This window comes from Aulonocara sp. 'chitande type north' Nkhata Bay, linkage group LG19 (genome assembly GCF_057382095.1).
Source record: "Aulonocara sp. 'chitande type north' Nkhata Bay isolate Kocher_YH1m ecotype deep benthic linkage group LG19, A_spYH_male_GT1.1, whole genome shotgun sequence".
NCBI lineage: Eukaryota > Metazoa > Chordata > Actinopteri > Cichliformes > Cichlidae > Aulonocara > Aulonocara sp. 'chitande type north' Nkhata Bay.
Genome location: NC_141362.1, coordinates 18,365,456 through 18,383,191, shown reverse-complemented (window position 1 = coordinate 18,383,191; position 17,736 = coordinate 18,365,456). Strand labels below are relative to the sequence as shown.

General features: G+C 41.6%; 1 protein-coding gene across 8 annotated transcripts in view; it reads left to right on the top strand.

Moving 5' to 3' along the window:
• Nucleotides 1-17,736, top strand: part of daam2 (dishevelled associated activator of morphogenesis 2) — a 110,729-nt gene that overhangs the window by 34,953 nt on the left and 58,040 nt on the right. For all 8 annotated transcript variants that reach the window (XM_086273718.1, XM_086273715.1, XM_086273717.1 and 5 more), the window contains exon 2: nt 6,147-6,433. In XM_086273718.1, coding sequence (XP_086129844.1) covers nt 6,266-6,433 — 168 coding nt within the window. In that variant the 5' untranslated portion in view covers nt 6,147-6,265. The remainder of the gene's footprint in view (nt 1-6,146; nt 6,434-17,736) is intronic.

Sequence of the window (17,736 nt, the reverse complement as noted above, 5' to 3'; positions counted from 1 at the left end):
TTGTTATTTGTCTCGACTAGTTTTATTGTCGCTTTTTTCTCCTCCACCAAAACGCATTTGACTTCCATTCTTTCTCTCTAAGTATCTCAACTAGAATTCATGCATCCAATGCATCCATCAATGTGTTCACAAGCAAATGACAAAGATACTTGCAGATGTAAAGGTGGATAGAGGGGAAAAAAAAGAATGACAGGGGAATAAAAGAGTTGCAGGAACTCACTGTAGCATCTTTAAGGAGCGTGTATTGTGCAGAGTAAAAATGACCTCTCGGAGTAAGTGGACAATTCAGCTTGGAAGAGGAATGGGTGAAAAACAGATCTTGATTTTGATCTCATTTTGCATTTGGTTCGAACAGCTTTGTGTTAAAGTATTCTGATTCTGATTCTGTTGTTTGGCAGATGTTGTGGAGAGGGTTGAAATTATGCAGGCACAGATGTGTGATCTCTGCACAGATAGCCAGTGCTTCTCTTCTTCGGTCTTCTGCACACACACAAAATCCTGCAGCAGCAGCAGCAGCATGTCTCTCCTCACTGCGTTCCCCTCCTCCTCGTCCTCCTCGTCCTCCTCTTCCACTGACCTACTTCCTAACACTGTGGATGAAGGATGAGGTAGCAGGCTCAATGAGAAGTGGCAGCAATAGTATCTCCGTTCTTCCTCCCTTCTTCCTGTCTTTCCTTCCCTTGTCTCCTTCCCAGCTCTCTCTTTCTGCTCAGACCCTTCAGAGATACGGGAGCAGGTTTCTCACTCTCCTTGACATCTCTTGGTTTAAAGTGTCTGCTTACATTTGAATCTTATATTTGATTTTATTGCATGAGTGTCTGGCTATATAAATGGCATACAGCAGAATATGTCTGTTTTCATGACTTTTACAGACATGGCTGTGTGCGTACAGAAATTCTCTATCTTGACAAGCAGTGACAAATCTCTGCACAACTATTCCCATTTCGACACAGATGTTTTGAGTCTGTAGAGGTCCACAAACCATTTGCTCTTCAGTGAAAGCTTCCTTTTCCATACATGCATCTGTTTCCCAGAGATGAGCAAAGGCGTGTTAGGAAGTCTCCGTGTGATTTAGGGTCGGCATTTTGGGTACAGCTTCATCTGTTTCCAAGAGAAGAATATGGACTCTCATAATCTTCTTAATAGTAAAAGTTTATCATTATAGTATTTCAAGTTTTTGGTTATTCTAAGTTTATTTTTATCCATGCTTTCCGCTCAGGTTTCAATTGTTCAGTTGTAATTGCAGGGACAGCGATGTGGCTTTAAGCGACATGCCCATAAGTCCAGGGCATCCATGTTGGTACTTCATTAGTAGGTGTTTATGTGGATGTATAGGAGCTGGTATAAAAATAGGGAGCACAGCAAAAGAAAATAAATGTTAGATGATAATGTTTCTTTTTAGCCAACCATGCATTTAAATAGATAAATCATTCCAAAAAGTTCATATTTTTCTGTTTCACACATTCCTTTCTTCCCAGTTGTGCTACATATTGGCTGCCTTCTCCTACCAAGCTACTCAAACCAAAACCAACAAACAGACTGAAAGCAAGAGAGAAGCAGCCTCATTCTTACCAGCTCCTCTAAAACTGTGTTTGCGTTTCCTTTCAGCTATACATTAATAAGCTAAGCAATAAGCTAAACATTTCCCGACTGTTGCCCAGAAAGAAAGCAAAGTGTACATATTGAGATATGCTCCCAGGCAGAAGTAACAGCTTGTCAAGGATGGAAAGCATTTAAATGGAAGGAACAGAACAGCAGAAAATGGGGATTAAAGATGGATGGAGTAGATGGTGAGCAGTGGCAAGGACAAATGACAGATGTTACTGTCAGAGGGGGGTTGATGAAAGGACTCCGTTCACCCTGAAAGAGAGGAATAATGGGAGATGACAGGGAGTGAAGAAATGAAAAGCTGGGGGATGAAGTAGGGCTCTCAGGTCACATATGGCAGTGGACACGGTCAATTTGGATTGTTTGTGTGGTGACTCCTTCATACAAAGCATAGTAAAGGTTACACAAATAGTCACGGGTATAGTCTTGGTTCTTTGTATTTGCCATACAGTATATACAGTATTTTTTCTGTGTATATAATGTTTGGATTCCTTGGCCCACTTTCCCAGGGCACAGGCTGGAAGCAGGCCAGCAGACCTGGTGCTGAGTGAAGACTGGCTGCACGTGGGGCTCAGTGGGAGAGTGAAGATAGAAATGCACACAGAGACACTGGACAGTGCATTTTGCTGAATGGCTTTAAAACCCCTGTAGAGCGGCCTCTTTTCCATTAGGCTCGGCCAGCTGTCGGCAGCAGCTATAACTAACTCCATACAATAAAGCTTTGGCACTGTGCTTATATCTTATACTAATAAAATGATAACAAGCTGTCACTGTTACAGTCTGAGGTAAACCAATCTCCTTGATTTATCTCCCTGATGGGGCCTTTATTCAAATTTTGCCACCTTGCCTTTTTAAAGTGCTGTTCTCTCTCATTTTTCCTCCTAACTCGCCACTATGAATTCTCATCTAAGTCCATATAAGGCGTGATCAAAAAGTGCTTGTAAAGATCATCATCTTGTGCAGCTCTGGACCATTTTCTGTACAGCTACTATTCTTCTAGCCTTTACATGTCCAGTTGTGTTTGGGCTTCTCCGATATGTCAAAACGTGATCATTCAATTTTATTTTCATTTTCAGGAAGTTGCGGGGAGGAAAATATGGCTAATAGGGCAGGTGGTGAACAAAGATTGTGTTGATGTGGGTAGAAAATAGGTTTCAGTGCACTCACAGCTGGCACCACCACATTTCAGGACATTTTCTGTGAGTGCTCCCCCTCAGACGTTGCAGTAGAACTCCACATTGACAGTTTCCCCCTTTACAGTACACAATGCTGTGATGAGCATGCTCCTGGCTCACATCATGTGTTGCCTTCAGGCTTAAAAAAACTCTGGACTCTTCAGGTTGAAACAGAAGTTGCTTTTTCCTCTCAGTGAACTTGCAGAGTGCTCAGTGTAAGTGGTTTGAACAGGGCTTCCAAGGAGCAATCTAAAAAAATGGCAGTGGAGCTGAAAGCTGTACAGACATGACACAAATTGCACAACAAATGGAAATATTTTGAGGATATTCCTGTTCCAGTGTGTGGTGACTAAAACATCTCTTCTGTTTTGTACACTTTACTGGCAGAGTATTACAGGTATTGTTTGTATGTTTAGAACTGTGGCTTTCTTTGTAGTTATACATATCATTCCATGATGTCCTTCAAAGTAGGTTGTTTATCCTTGAATTATGTGTTGTGTAGCGTGTTGAAGTATCCCTCGTATATAAAATATATGGACTCGGCTATTTTAAATATTTTTCCTATTGTGCATCTTAGTTATGTTCACATGGTGTGTGTGTAAGTGCAAGTGGAATGTCATGCATAATAACTGGAGAAAGCTTGAAAAAGTGCATTTTGGGTAAACCTTAAATTTGAAACATGGTAATTGGACTGGTTCTTATATAAGGCTTTCCTACTCTACTGGAGCATGCAAAGCATTTTATACAACGCGCCTCATTCACCCATTCTCGCCCATTTATACGAGCACTTTTTTCTCTGTTTTTTGTCCAACATTCATTCTCTGATAAGCATAAAGCAACTTGGGGTTCAGGATCTTGCCCAAGAATACTTTGACATGCAGACTGGAGCAGCCAGGGACTGAACCAGCAACCTTTCAAATGAATGGATGGACTTTTTTTTTTAATGTAGTCATATTTTACCATTCTTGAATTTGGTATACAATGTACATAATATGTATAGATTGGATATATCACATCACTAAGGGGATTTTGGCTTGGATTGTGACTCTTAGAGTGGGTGTAAAGGATTTGGTTGTTATATAGGATGATCCAAACTGATCTAGAATAATGAATGGGAGATATCAGAGGTGAATAGGTGCACATAGCTCATTTTTAACCTTGAGCCAAGTTCAGTCCCCGCCTGATTTGAGCGGCGGCGGACTCTGGGATTGTCACCTCGGCTATCATAACACACATGCCGCTGTAGAGTTAAATATACTGCACACACAGGCACAAGATGCCACACATGCTGGAATTCACATTTGAAGCGCTGATGCAATGACTACCAAACAGTCCAAGTACTGGAAGGTGAATTACATGGAATAATTCCGAAATTAAGCCCACTGTTGGACACACAAGCATTTCCATGTTCAACAAACCAAAGAAAACTTTAAGTTGCTTTTTATTTAAAATAGCCTCCGGCTCATTCGTAGGTCTGCTCCTTCTGCCCTGAGAAGGATGACAGGTTCAAGGAGGCGGAAAAAACAAATGAGCAAAAAAGATGAAAAGGGCAAAATGGAAATGTAGTGTTTTCTCTGTTCATTTTTCCCCCTTTAAGCGCTTGTCATGGGTCCAGGGCATTCATAAAGAATTTACCATGTGGCTAATTTTAGACCGTGCGGTGAGAACTCCTTCACTGAGCAAATCTGCATGTGAGAGAGTCATGATGTAGTAGATTGTGGCTTCTTCTGGAAACTGAGGTCATAAAGTTTCACTGCCATCTTGAACAGATGTGTGCAAAGCTCCAGATATTATTTAATGCTTGTCAGGATATGTGAGAATATCAATAGAAGCATAACACATGGGAGTAGTTGCTTAAAAAAATCTGGTCCTGCTTCTGCTTTCCAAACATCTTGGACACTTTTTGTAGTTCCCATAAATGGCTCCCAAATTGATTTCTTGGTCAAATGTTTCTGCTAGATTTGCATGCCTAAGGGTTTTGCACAACAGGCCCGAGGTCCTTTCATTCACAAATGCAGTTAACTGTTACATAAAGAAGCGCTCTGCCAACTGTGTGTGCATCTGATAGGACATAATACAGTGTAACGAGTGTGTTATTCACGCAGTGAAGACCACCCGGATTCTTTTCGTAGCATCAAGGAAATCCTCCAGGATGTTTTACACCATTCGATCCTCGCTCATGTTGGTAGAGGGTGTCACTCACTGTTGTCTAAGGGGGGGAGGCACTGCCAGGGCACAAAGACACACATGCACACAGGCAACAAATGCTGCACAGTCGCTATTGTACTCATGGACAAGAGCTTTCTTTGTTGTGGCATAAGAGCAACTAATGTCAAGACTCCTGTTGCCACACAGCGAGAATATCTCTACAATCCTTGGGACATGTTTTTAAGGACACAGTAAAGGCAATCTGGATAAAGAATAGGCTTGGATAAACTGTAAGTTAATGTGCATTTCCAGTCATTCTAGCAGTTTCTGTACATGGAACTGTATTGTTTATTTATGTGGTGGCTGTTGCTGCTCATATCTTCCTGTATTTATGCCAAACAAACAGGGCTCCGGGAAACATAAATGGCTTAACTTCCTGTGCACTACAAATAATTTCTTTGCAAGGAAACATCGACAGGAGACACAGGGCGTGTAGACCATCATAAGGCCTTAAAGATCTGGGAACATTATGAATCCTGTGCTGTATTTGACTGAGAATCAAATCAATAATTTATTGTGCGGGGAAAAATGTCATGCTCACTTGTCTTAGCGTGTTATAAATCTTGGACTGTAGGAGAGCAGCTTCACATGATTCACAGCACAGAATAACGTTTTTTTTTTTTGTTTTTTTTTTGTCTTATAAGATTTAGCATCTTGGTTCCTTCTTTGACTTAGACAAGCTGCTTTAGCTCCCTCAGCCCTCACCTGTAGTTTGAGCCAACTCTATTCTGATTGGCTGCATCTTTAAAACAGAAGGTTTGAACAACTGGTTGGTGGGGTTGTTGTGGTCACATTTGAGGACTGAGATGGAAGAAAGTGCAATCACTGTGTTGCAGATGTTGTAGGGGTACCAGAGAGTTAGGAGATTTTTGGGGTTAGGGATTAGGATTAGGGATTGATTTAAAAAAATGTTTCCATTTTTCCCTGTTTCAATCCAAAAGTCGAATAGTTTGGAATAAATTATTATAGATTAAAGGCACTGCACGGGCCAGTGCACATCACTTATAACTTCCCAGATGCTGTGTTGCTCACCAGAGGTCACATGCTGTCCATCATTAAACTATTGAAATGTGTTGGTTAAAGATCCAGGAAACTTTAAATCCACTTTAAAGTAACTGAGAGCCATTTGCTTGGTCTTCTCTCTCTCTTTTCCAGATGATGCAACCTAGATAGCAGCCTCGTCCTCCGCTCCACTCCCCCTCCCTGCCCCTTGGCCCCTTCCTCTATCTTCCTGGACCTGCACCGCCACTGCCACCTGTGTTACCACAGCCATCATGCCCCCCAGGAAGAGGACACGACAGGGCCTGGGCTTCCTGTGCTGCTTCGGCAGCAGCGAGCCCCCGGAGATCAACCTGAAGGACACCGTGCCACTGCAGCTGCTGGAGTTCAGTGCGCCCATGCCGCCTGCTGAGGAGCTGCATGCGCGTTTCTCCGAACTGGTGGTGAGTAAAGATAGATTCAACTTGATGAATGATTAAGTAAGCTGTTTTCACACTCACACAGGGCTGCCCTGAACTTTTCTAGGACTTCGTTTTGGATGTTAGTTTTTGTGATGCTGAATTGCGTTGATTTGTGAAGCAAGTAGGCATCACGTGCAGTGCCCCCTGCAGGCTCTATCAAGCCAGCATCCTTATCTAAACCAATATATAGAGTTGCAGGAGTACATCCTGATGATCAAGTGCAATCAAGGAGGGTGTTTCCTCTGGATGCTGCAATGCATTAGTCTTGCAAGCATTAAACGTCCAGGGGCTTCAGCAGGGGAGGAAAATTTATGAAAGTTTTTCACCTCTAAGCAGTTTGGAACTGAAGAAGCTTTTTGGATCGGAAATGAAACATCTTTAGAAAACTTAACAAAGTCTATTGTCCTTCTTATCAAGCTCTTAAGACTACCATAACCTGGATGACTGAGAACCTACACAGAAAACATTTATCCTGCTTTCAGACTGCTGTGCTTCCCATGTTTGTTTTTTGGTGGAGTTGAATTGGCTTTTAAAATCCCATGTAAAAACTGGAAAAACAGAGTGAAACACTGCTGCAGACAGTTCATGCACCAAATAGTAACATAAACTTATATATTAGTCTCCATGAAAGAGATTTGTGTGCTATTTAGTGGTTTCTCAGTCTCATGGCTGTTGAACAGAAGCCTTGCCCTTCTCCAAACATTTTACAAACTGGATAGTTTAAAGTGAAATCACATCTGTCATAAGAATTAATCCAGGATTTGTCCAGCCCAGTTCTTTTTCTTTTCCTGCTGCTCATTATACCAAACAATACGAGATCAGTGTCTCGAATTAGAAGGGGATTTCTTACAGAGGATGCCTTGATGGTTGGGTGAGGCCACGTCTCAATTGCCACTACAAATTCAGAAGCTCATCCTCTCCAGTATGCAGCCCACTCTTGCACTACAGTCCCTATCGTTGTTGGCAGAGGTTGATGTCTGGTCTCTGTGCCAGACTAGGATAACTGTACTTGCATGTGCCCATGGTGTGGACATGGATCAGGTCACAACTGCGTCAATGGAGAAGGCTGCTGTTCGTTTCAGCTGCCCTGCAAACAGGTCATGGCTTTACAGCTTTGCTGTTTCTGTCTCTCCATTTGCTCACTTCCAGTCTCTTGGTTGGTTTCGTTCCTGTCTGCCTCCATCACTCTCCTCAGATTTCCTGCTTCTCTCTGTCTCCCAACAATGTGTTGACTGGTGTGGCCACAGGACTGCTTCTGGCACTGCTGAGTGTTTGGGAATGCTAAACTTTACTGCCTGCAGGATATATCACTCCACTGTTAAATTCAATTCAGGGGATCAATGGAACTTCCGTTTATGATAAGAAAATTATTCAAGCTTATCAAAGCAGATGTTTCCCCCAGTAGTGATTTTTTTTTCAAGCTAACTCACAGCATTATGCCCTGAATTTGTTCTTTAATAATGCATGAGCCATTAAAGCTTAGCTGCCTGTAGCTGCAGCATATTTATTGGCTTGATTGATGAAAATTCAAGCTTAAAAGCAATCAAGACACTGATTATCTCAATCAGGAGAGAGAAAAGCCTTTGTCAGTGCGCCCCAAGGCGGCTGTGGCTACATTGTAGCTTGCCATCACCAGTGTGTGAATGTGTGTGTGAATGGGTGGATGACAGGTTGTGTAAAGCGCTTTGGGGTCCTTAGGGACTAGAAAAGCGCTATACAAATACAGGCCATTTACCATTTACCATTTCATATTATACAGCTGTGAGGTCAACACAGTAATTTCTGAGGGATTAACAGGTTGCCCTTTGATATGCTGTACATGGCCGTACAAAAAAGTACTTAAACAAATTAGGCTTTGACATTAACGAAACCTCTTTAATGCCAGCAGAGACCAGTATTTCTGGGGTAAATTAAAAACATGCCGTCATATGGGAGCACTTAGCCAAATCATGGCAGTTTTTATGGTTGATAGGACTAAGTGACCCACAGCTTATTGTGCGGTAAATATTTCAGCTAAAAATGAAACTTACAGATTGATGTGCTGAATGAGAAGTAGGGAGGAAAGATTCGTCCCTGAGTTTAAAACCACTTGACTAGTTCAGAAAGATGATTCAGGGTTTTCTCATCGGACCAGGGCTCGTCCACTTTTGAAAAAACTGTAGTTCAGATAGTTGTTAGAGGGCCACTTTTGATGGCCTGTTTGTGCCTCACTGTAGGTTTCCATAACTAGATGCAACACTTAAAAATGCTTTGTGCAACAATGCAAATTACATTTTTTATGTTAGACACTTTTAAATTGGCAACATTGGCACATTACTTGGGGCTACAACCCCAATTTGAGGCAAGTGAAGTTATAGCATCTTTGAACAAATATGTTAATAAAATAAAAATGTATTTAACCGACTAGCATTTCTGATACCACCTATAAAGAGCAGCAATATTTGAATGCAAGTCGACTACTGTGCAGATCTCTAATTGAGAAAAGGTGCTGGATGATGAACAGAAACTTTACATCCTAGGATTTTCCAGGAACATCTAGCCTATAAAAGTGTCTGCAGGAAATTCTTAGGTAGACAGTCAGGGAACACGTTTTTTTTTTTTTTTTAAAGTTACTCTTCACATATTAGCAGTAAAGAAGCAATTTACACATGAAACTTGTGTTGTAGTTGTGCACACAGTAGCTTTAATATTTAGAATGTCTTAAAATTCAATAAAGAAAAATGATGCTCCAAAATAATGATCCCTCAGCCTGTAATAGCTGGATTCATGTCTAGTCTGACCAATGTACGACTGATTCTACCTAATAATGTTCATCTGGGTGAGCTATTGGTTCTGCACATCTGTTTTACTGATCCAGGAACCGACATGCTGACACAGATTTAACTGGGCATCCAAAAGTCTGTAGTACCAGACCTCTTGGAGTCAGCCAGCCCGGACACACTGATTGTTACTCAGGCAGAGAACTGATGTGGAGAGAGGTGGACCTATGTTGCATGGTAGGAAATAAAGAAAAATGAAGAAAAACATAACATAGTATGTTTCTGTGGCAACGGGCAATGGGGATTATTGTTAAATGAAAGCCTTTCCTGAGAAGGAGAATGAGACTCAATGGAGCCTCTGGAGTGGGAGCGACAGATCTGGGCCAAACGGAGGAGTAAACCACCTCCATGTGTCCTCACATTCATAATGGAGTCTTCTGCTGTGTCGAGAGACACGCGGTGCACACTCGGCTTACAGTGTGTGTGTGTGTGTGTGTGTGTGTGTGTGTGTGTGGGGAAGGAAAAACTTCAGCTGACTTTTGGACTGCTGTCCAGTTTTGGATGACAGTGGACTAGAATAGATATAACAGACGTATAACTGTGGCGATGAACCCTATTACCTCTTATGACATGAACAGTATTTTGGCCACTGTTGAAAGAAACAATATGAATTTGTGGCATTTCAAACCTACAGTATCCATGCCTACTTTCAGCAGCAGAATGATGTAAAAATATAGCAAATTATGCACAGTTTAATACTGTACATGCTGACATCTCTAAGGAAATATAATGAGAAAATATTACTAAAAGGCAACTGTACTTATTTTTGTAATATGAGACTGTATTTTTCCTTTGAGTGCAGAGACTTGTGATAATAAAATACAGTAAATTTTTCAAGTTGTTATTAATATTTTTTCTCATGTACAATATTTAACTGTTTACAAAAAAATATACAAGAAGCTTCTCTGCAGTTTTTTTTTCTTTTTTTTTCTTTTTTATAAACACATGAGAATAACAACTCATGCAAGTAGAGTTTAGTTTTTGTAAATCCAACAATGTGCTTGGAAACATTCCTCAGAGATTTTTGTCCATAGTGAAATGATAACATCACATAGTTGCTGCAGGATTGTCGGCTGCACATCCATGATGAAAATTTCCTCTTTCACCACATCCTATAGGTGCTCTAGTGGATTGTGGGGGCCATATAAGCACAAAGTCTTTGTCATTGTCAGTAAACCAGCTGATATGACATGACCTTTGTGACATGGTGCGTTATTCTGCTAGAAACGGCCATCAGAAGATCTCATGAGATGAGCATTGTTGTTGACCACATCCATCCCTTTATCACCTCAGTATACCCAAGTACAGTAAGAAGTAATGCTGTGATGCAGGCAAGGGCTCATCAACTCTCCCAAAGCCATGTTCAAAGTCACTTACATTACTTTTTTTCACCATTCTGATGCTCAGTTTAAACTTTAGCAAGTGATCTTGACCATGTCTATATGACTGAATTCACTGTGTTGCTCACATGTGTTTGGCTGGTTAGATATTTACATTAACCAGCAGTTGAACTGGTGAGTATGGCATGTATTGGATGATTATGTCACTTATTTTGTGTTAAGACTTTGATGTTGTGTTTGTGGGACTGCCTGCCAAACAACAAATAATCAAGTGAGACAAGGGTTCATAAACCCTGGCAAATCTGACTGGGACGTTTCTTACAGTCTTTTTTTTTTTTTTTTTTTTTACTTTATTAGAAGCCTCTGCCAACATTCCTGCTGTTTCATGATAAACGCAGGTGCTTGGTAATGTAGAAAAACAGAGAAGACATATTGTCTCCAGTTTATAGCTCACTAAGCTAATTTTTGCAGAATAAGCACATGTGGGATCCATCCTTGGTTACCTTGAGTAAACACGGACTCTCCTTTTTGAAATGTGGAACATCTCAACCCGGAGAAAGCCTGTAGGAAAAAAAACGTTTCCAAGTCTCTCATGGAGCCTCCTGTTCATGATGAAAAACTCAGCAAACTCATGCAAATGAACCTGGAAGCAATCCCCATGGATTCTGACACAATAAGTAAAGACCACATCTGAAGGGACTAATGGATCACATCAGTTAAAGTACACATTTGCAGCTGGCTGCACAGTTTCCTGATAGCAAATGCGCTGCAGTTCTGGGTTCTGTTTTTTTGGATCTGGGTGCATTTTAAATGGCTTTTTTCCACCAGTGCTTCAGGACTCTCACGCATAGTTGATATGTAGGCCATGTGGGTTGTCTGGCTGCGCACCAAAAACATTGACAGCTTTATTTTTGTTTATCGGGGCAATTCTCCGCTAACAACTTTTTATCAACAAACTTGAAATTACTCTCGTATTTGGGTAATTGAAAATGAGCTCTCCCTAATCATGTTGGGCACATTTCTCAGTGGTGGCAGTTCACTAAATCAAAATGAAAGTTTGGTTTCTACAAAGAGAAACCAAGTGTGAGGTTGTTTGGGGACAGCTAGACTTGGATTTACAAGTGTCAGCTAATAACAACAAACATTTGCCGTGGAAAGGTCAGCATATGGTGACAATGTGTGGACACATATGCAGCTACAGAGCTCTACTGAACCACGCCAAAGAAAAAAAATTGAGACAATAGAGAAAATGCCACTTCATCATCGACATAGTACTATTTATTTTTGCATACAAGTTGCAAAAAACTTGCATGCCACTCAGTGTGCTGTTATCCATGTGTTTTGAGCTGAGATGAGAGAGGATATTTATACAAATTGGTGCAACTGGATCAGGTCTACTAGTCGAACATCTGGCGAGTGCAGTTCTGGCAGGGTCAGATTAGTGTGCGTCTCTCTGCCCTCTTTTTGTCTGCTTTGTGTTTGTCTCTCTGTGTGTGGGAGCCTCGTTCCTTCTTTCTCTGTCCTGAGATTTGGGACAGTTTTAATCCAGACCGCACTGATCAGTCGTCCAGCTGTCCGCTGTCAGTCAATACATCTGGATGAACCAGCCTCTATTATCATCCTCTCCATGTGACTCTCAGTTGCTGATTTTAGAAGCAAGTAAATTTTGCAGTGGCGAATTTGTGTTTCCAGGAATAGCAGACTCGATAAAACATAAATGCTCTCTCCAGTGTGGCTTTTGAGCCCGGACACAGATCAGAAATGAATTGCATAACAGGAGGGAATGGAAATGTTCTTGTCCCTCTGGGCCACTGGGAGTGTGTTTCCTTCCCAGTGCATGCCCTGGATGCACCCTCTTTCCTCTCCTTCCTCCCTTCCTTCTTCCTATGCATTTCTCTGTGGAGCGATCTACCCATTTCTGATGCTCTCTGTTGTGAAGCCAGTGCTCACTGTCCTGTGCCAGTCTCATTATAAAAGTGGTCAAGCCCTGTTTGTATGAGGGGAGAAGCTGTAGGCTACTAACAGCTACTGACTGACTCATCAAAGCAAGGATACTCTGACTCATCTCAATGCTGCTAAGTGGAGCGAGCCCAATATGTGATGGTTTGTAGAGATGAATGATGTGACCAAATTAATTTCTCACCACGTCTTAAGACTAAAAAAGTCAATCTTTGATCTTTTCTTTGTTGTTGTTAATAACAGTACTGGTCTTTAGGAGTAATCAAGAGGCTGCGTCTGGTATATGAGGCTGACATACACACACAGGCAAACTCACTGAATCTTGTTTGGTTAATAATGGCAGCTATAGCTTCCTGTGGGTCCCCTTGAGGCCTCATATGACTTCCTGCCATCTTGCACGTCTTTCTTCTGCCTTCCTGTCTCGCCCAGAGATTGCTGGAGGATATATACGCACGGTGTGTGTGTGTGTGTGTGTGTGTGTGTGTGTGTGTGTGTGTGTGTGTGTGTGTGTGTGTGTGTGTGTGTGTGTGTGTGTGTGTTACACCAGACTAATCCTCTGAGCCAGCACTGTAAGACTTTACATGAGGTAAAGACATTCATATCCACTCTGGAAATGCCACCTCATAGACGCACATGCATTGGAGAGGATGTCATTATTGGATTCCACATTTCCCATTTAGGTGGAACCCCACACACTTTCAGTCACAAAGACACACCCACTCCCACTCCAGTGCCAGTCATTCACACATTGTAACTCACTGACCTCTCATTCTTCCTGCACATTTTGCTTCCCTCCGGTTTCAGTGTCACGCCTATACTCCACATGTACACTGGTCATTTTTTTTTAAAGCAGAAGAGGTCTGCTTTAATGTTTTTTTTTTTTTTATCTCTTATTTGCTATTCATGTTAAATAGACCAAAGTTTCTAATAATGAGGTGAGCGTATGTATAGTACAAGTAATGAGCCAAAAGCTCAGACTTCGGATTGCAGGGGTGGGGAAATCCAAGCCTCAAGGGCGGGTGTCCTGCAGGTTTTAGATATCACCCTTACCAAGCCTCTGGAGAACTTTAAGACATGTTGAGGAGGTAATTTAGCCATTTAAATCAGCTGTGTTGGATCAAGGACACATCCAAAACTTGCAGGAGTTCTAACCCCCCCTTTATTCTGTATCATGGGGCTTCACCCACCTGCTCTCCAAGCATTCTGTTTGCAAGGTAAAGCAGAAGATGGTTGGCTTAAAGTGGGAGGAGCTACAATGTCTTGGATCCACTGAGGGGCTTCACCAAGAGCCAGAATGAGATAAATAGGGATAATTTTGACCTCTGAATAATGCCACGGTACTCTAGAGTTCAAGAATAAAAATATGGAGCTGGAAATGAGCGGACTGGGTCCACTTCAAAGTAGGCATTTCCTCCTCTGTTCTTTGTCCACACGGCACCATGTCGACATGTATACTCAAGCATTAAGAACGTGCCAAACCAACAGGCTTTGATGTAGCCCTAACCCCAAAACCATGTCGGCCTATTAGTTAAAGCACTGACACTATGACTACACAAGGAATATTTTTAAAAGGTCAGTTGTTAGTTAAAAAAATGTCTTTCCTTACCTTTTTCGCTCCCATTCTCTGGTCTGTACCCTCTGCCTCCACTCCCACACTTAATTTCTCTTCACTTAATGTTCTCCTGCAGCGGTACGGCTTTCATAGTTTCATACACAGCTTAGACTTCAATCGCATGACTCATCCCTCTGTCCTATTTTACATTCTTCCCATATGGTGGAGATAAATAATTCAAAGTCCCTGCAGACGTGTTTGAATCATCTGACGTGTGTTATTTCATACAAATTAATTTTATGTTGCTGTAGAAGTCTCAATATGTGCCAAATGTTTAAAGATATCTTCATCATTACGATTGCTGGCAGTATTGGAAAACCTTCTGCATCTATTTGCTTTAGGTTCGCTTAAGTTTGTGCATCACTCCTAATCTGTTTTTTTTTTTTTTTTTTTTAAAGGAATAGTTGTGTTGTTGTCAGTTTAAGGTTAGGACGATTTAAATAATACCTTTTAATTAAGTTCATTTGTTCCATTACATGACTGGCATGGAAACTGAGTAGACAGGACGTTTGGGTGTTTGCAATCCCCATAAAACACTGAAATCTACTTTACATCCATTTTACACATTACATTTTACATATTTTCTGGAGACTCTCTCCTCTCATACTGATGTCATAAAATAAAATACTGCTATATTCATATTCATATCTGGATGTTTAAATAATGCTGCCACTGGGGAAATGAAATGATTATTAAAGCAAAGGTCATTGCCTTCATTAGCTATGATTAGTTAGCTAAAAGCTAATGCACAGCTTGCATAAAAAGACCAGGCTACAGAGTAGATCACTGCAACACATAGGCACGGTTCAGGCGCTCTTTCCAGGCCTGAAAAGTGTGGAAGTGCCTGAAAACCTGCACTCTTGCATTTTGTCCCATGGTCACCTTTAAATGATGAAGGAGGCTACACAGGGTGAGCATTCAGTGTCCCTCGATAACACAGTCAGTTCTGCCCTGCTGTCATGGTATCTGGATTCAAAGCACCATGATGATGATAGCAAAAACTGTTAGTTTGAGACTTCGCTAACTTATGGGTCACAGCAGCTGTGATCCAGATGTCATGTCACCTGACATCTATGATGAAGGAACTGTTCGTTCATTGCACCTTACTCTGTCCTTTTTATGCCTTGTTTCTATATTTGTTCTCATTATGCAGCTCTTAAAAATCCAGTTTTCTTCATTTGTATGCTGAATATGGAAATAGTTTTGCTTTGAATAACTGTCTGGGAACTTCCACTCCTTTTCATTTTATCTCAGGACATTTGAGAAGCCCAACAGTCTTTAGAAACAGGAAATTGAGTGACAGAGCTATCTGTCTGCATGCCTGCATGACACTTGGCGATTGCAACTGTAGCACTTCTTAAAAAATAAATACATTTGTCATATTATTAGATGGGGAGCTCGGGGTGAAATATGAAAGAAGGGCTTGGGAGGCCTTAGGTATGTATTTTCCCCTCTCAGACAGCAGGTGTAACAATATTAGCTTTGCTTTTGTTGAATTTCCAACTGAAGCTTGCTGGAGTGAGAAGACTGGGGTACTTCATGAAGTTGAAAGTAGTTTGGTTTTGTTTTGGAAAAATGAGAAAGGGACCGCATGCTCTTTGGGTGTTGTACTGGTCAGGAGATGCCATGTGATGTGGATGTGGTATTGGAGCACATTTTAAAGGTGATGGAGGGGGGGAACACGATGGGAAATTGCATAACTGGAAAGTGAAAAGTCCTCCTTACAGCTGGCATGACATGAACATTCCTACACCCAGTCGATGTCCTCATTTTCAACTTCATCTCTTTTTCCCCTTTCCTCGATTCTGACGCAGAACAGCACCGGCAGAGCCTGAGAAGTCAACATTATCCTGTTCATAAAGTCTTATGTAATCAATGAATTATATTTAAATGGAATACTATTGTAATCTATGCTCTTCTCACATAATTTCTTTCCATATAAGACCTTAAACTGAGAGGCCTGAGGAGTCTATACGGAGAACACAAAATAGCACAGAGGTCAGCTATGAACTGAGACAGGCTCAACTGCCATCTGGTTCAAATCCACGGGTCTCATTCTCATGATTTCCCCACCGGCTCTCTGCATTAGCTCCTCCAAAGACCAACAGCTTGGACAGCAGGGCTTTGACCCGGCGAGCAGGCGGCAGGCCAGAATGAGCTGCTTTCTTGTAGCCCATGGTTTCTTCCTTTCCACACTTGTTTTTGTGTCTGCTTAACGAATAAAGACCCAAATGGTGACAGAAATATCAATTTATGTCCCATTTTACAAATGAAAAAATATTTTTTCTTTTTAATGTATGTAATAGCAAATTAAGCCATTTATTTAAATGTGAGTTATGTTTTTTGATTTTAGCTGGGGCTCTTTCTGTTTAGAGTTTGTAGTCTCCCTGTACTTGCACGGCACAAGGACGTGCATTTTGGTGATTCAAAATTGCTCGTAAGTGTGAATGTGACTGTCAGGTCTCCACACTTGTCACTGTGACATTGTTCACAAGGTAGGTGCAATTAATCACCAAATAAATAAATAAAATAAAATAAAAAATACATACGGGTAGAGTGTGCTACAGACCAGAGGACAAATATGTAAATCAGATTTTGGGGTGAGCTTTCCCCTTGATACAGCCGGCCCTGTAGACCCACGATGATGAGCTCTGGGTGTGAATCATGCTGCTGAGATGAAAGCCACTTGAACTAAAGATTCTAAGGCTTCATTGTGGTTTCTACTTGTAATAGACCCTCTTGAAATTCACACCCATCGGATTTTCCCTTTTTTTTTTTTTTTTTTTTCCTCTCAAACCCACAATAATGCTACTGCTGGTTAGCCCATTGAAAGGACGAGAGATGATGTCATCCTTCATAGTGTCCGATTCTTGGAATGCGGGCCACCTCAGCCCATCCTGCTGAAAAGCGATGAAAGCAAACCCTGCGAATCTGCTGGTCGGCTTTAAAGAGGCCCCACCTCTGCCACTGGTGGTCATCTTCATTCCAGGGGCCCCAGGAGGCTCGCCCTCTTCTCGTTTACGTCATCGTAGCAAAACTATTATGGTGAGATTAGCCTGAGCCGGAGCACAAAGCCCTGGTGATGTAGCCTCTAGTTGTCTCTTCTGTGCCAGCCCATTTCCAGAGCCACATAGCCTCCGGGTCTCTAACCCGAATGCATTTCTCTTTCTGCGTCCTTCCTTCATCTGACTCCCCTTCCTTTAAACTTTTCCTCCCCTGGCACACAGAGACTCATTTCCTGGGCTCATATGCATTTCAAAAGGTGCAGGAGGCTCCTTGTACTGAGCTGAAGAATTGAGTAGAGCAGCAGGATGAATATTAAAACACTTGTCTGTGGGAAGGAGATTTAAATGTGGCTGTGTAAACTCGACTCATTGCTTAAATGTCTGTGTTGTTATAGGGATAAGGAAACAACAGGGCTTCTAGGAATGTGTCCTGAGGGACGGGTTGATTATATTATGTCAGTCTTTAAATGCTACTGGGCTGTTATGTTTGTTTATTCTTAATCACTGTTTTTCTGCACATTTATTCTTGATGAGCTGCAATAAAAACACG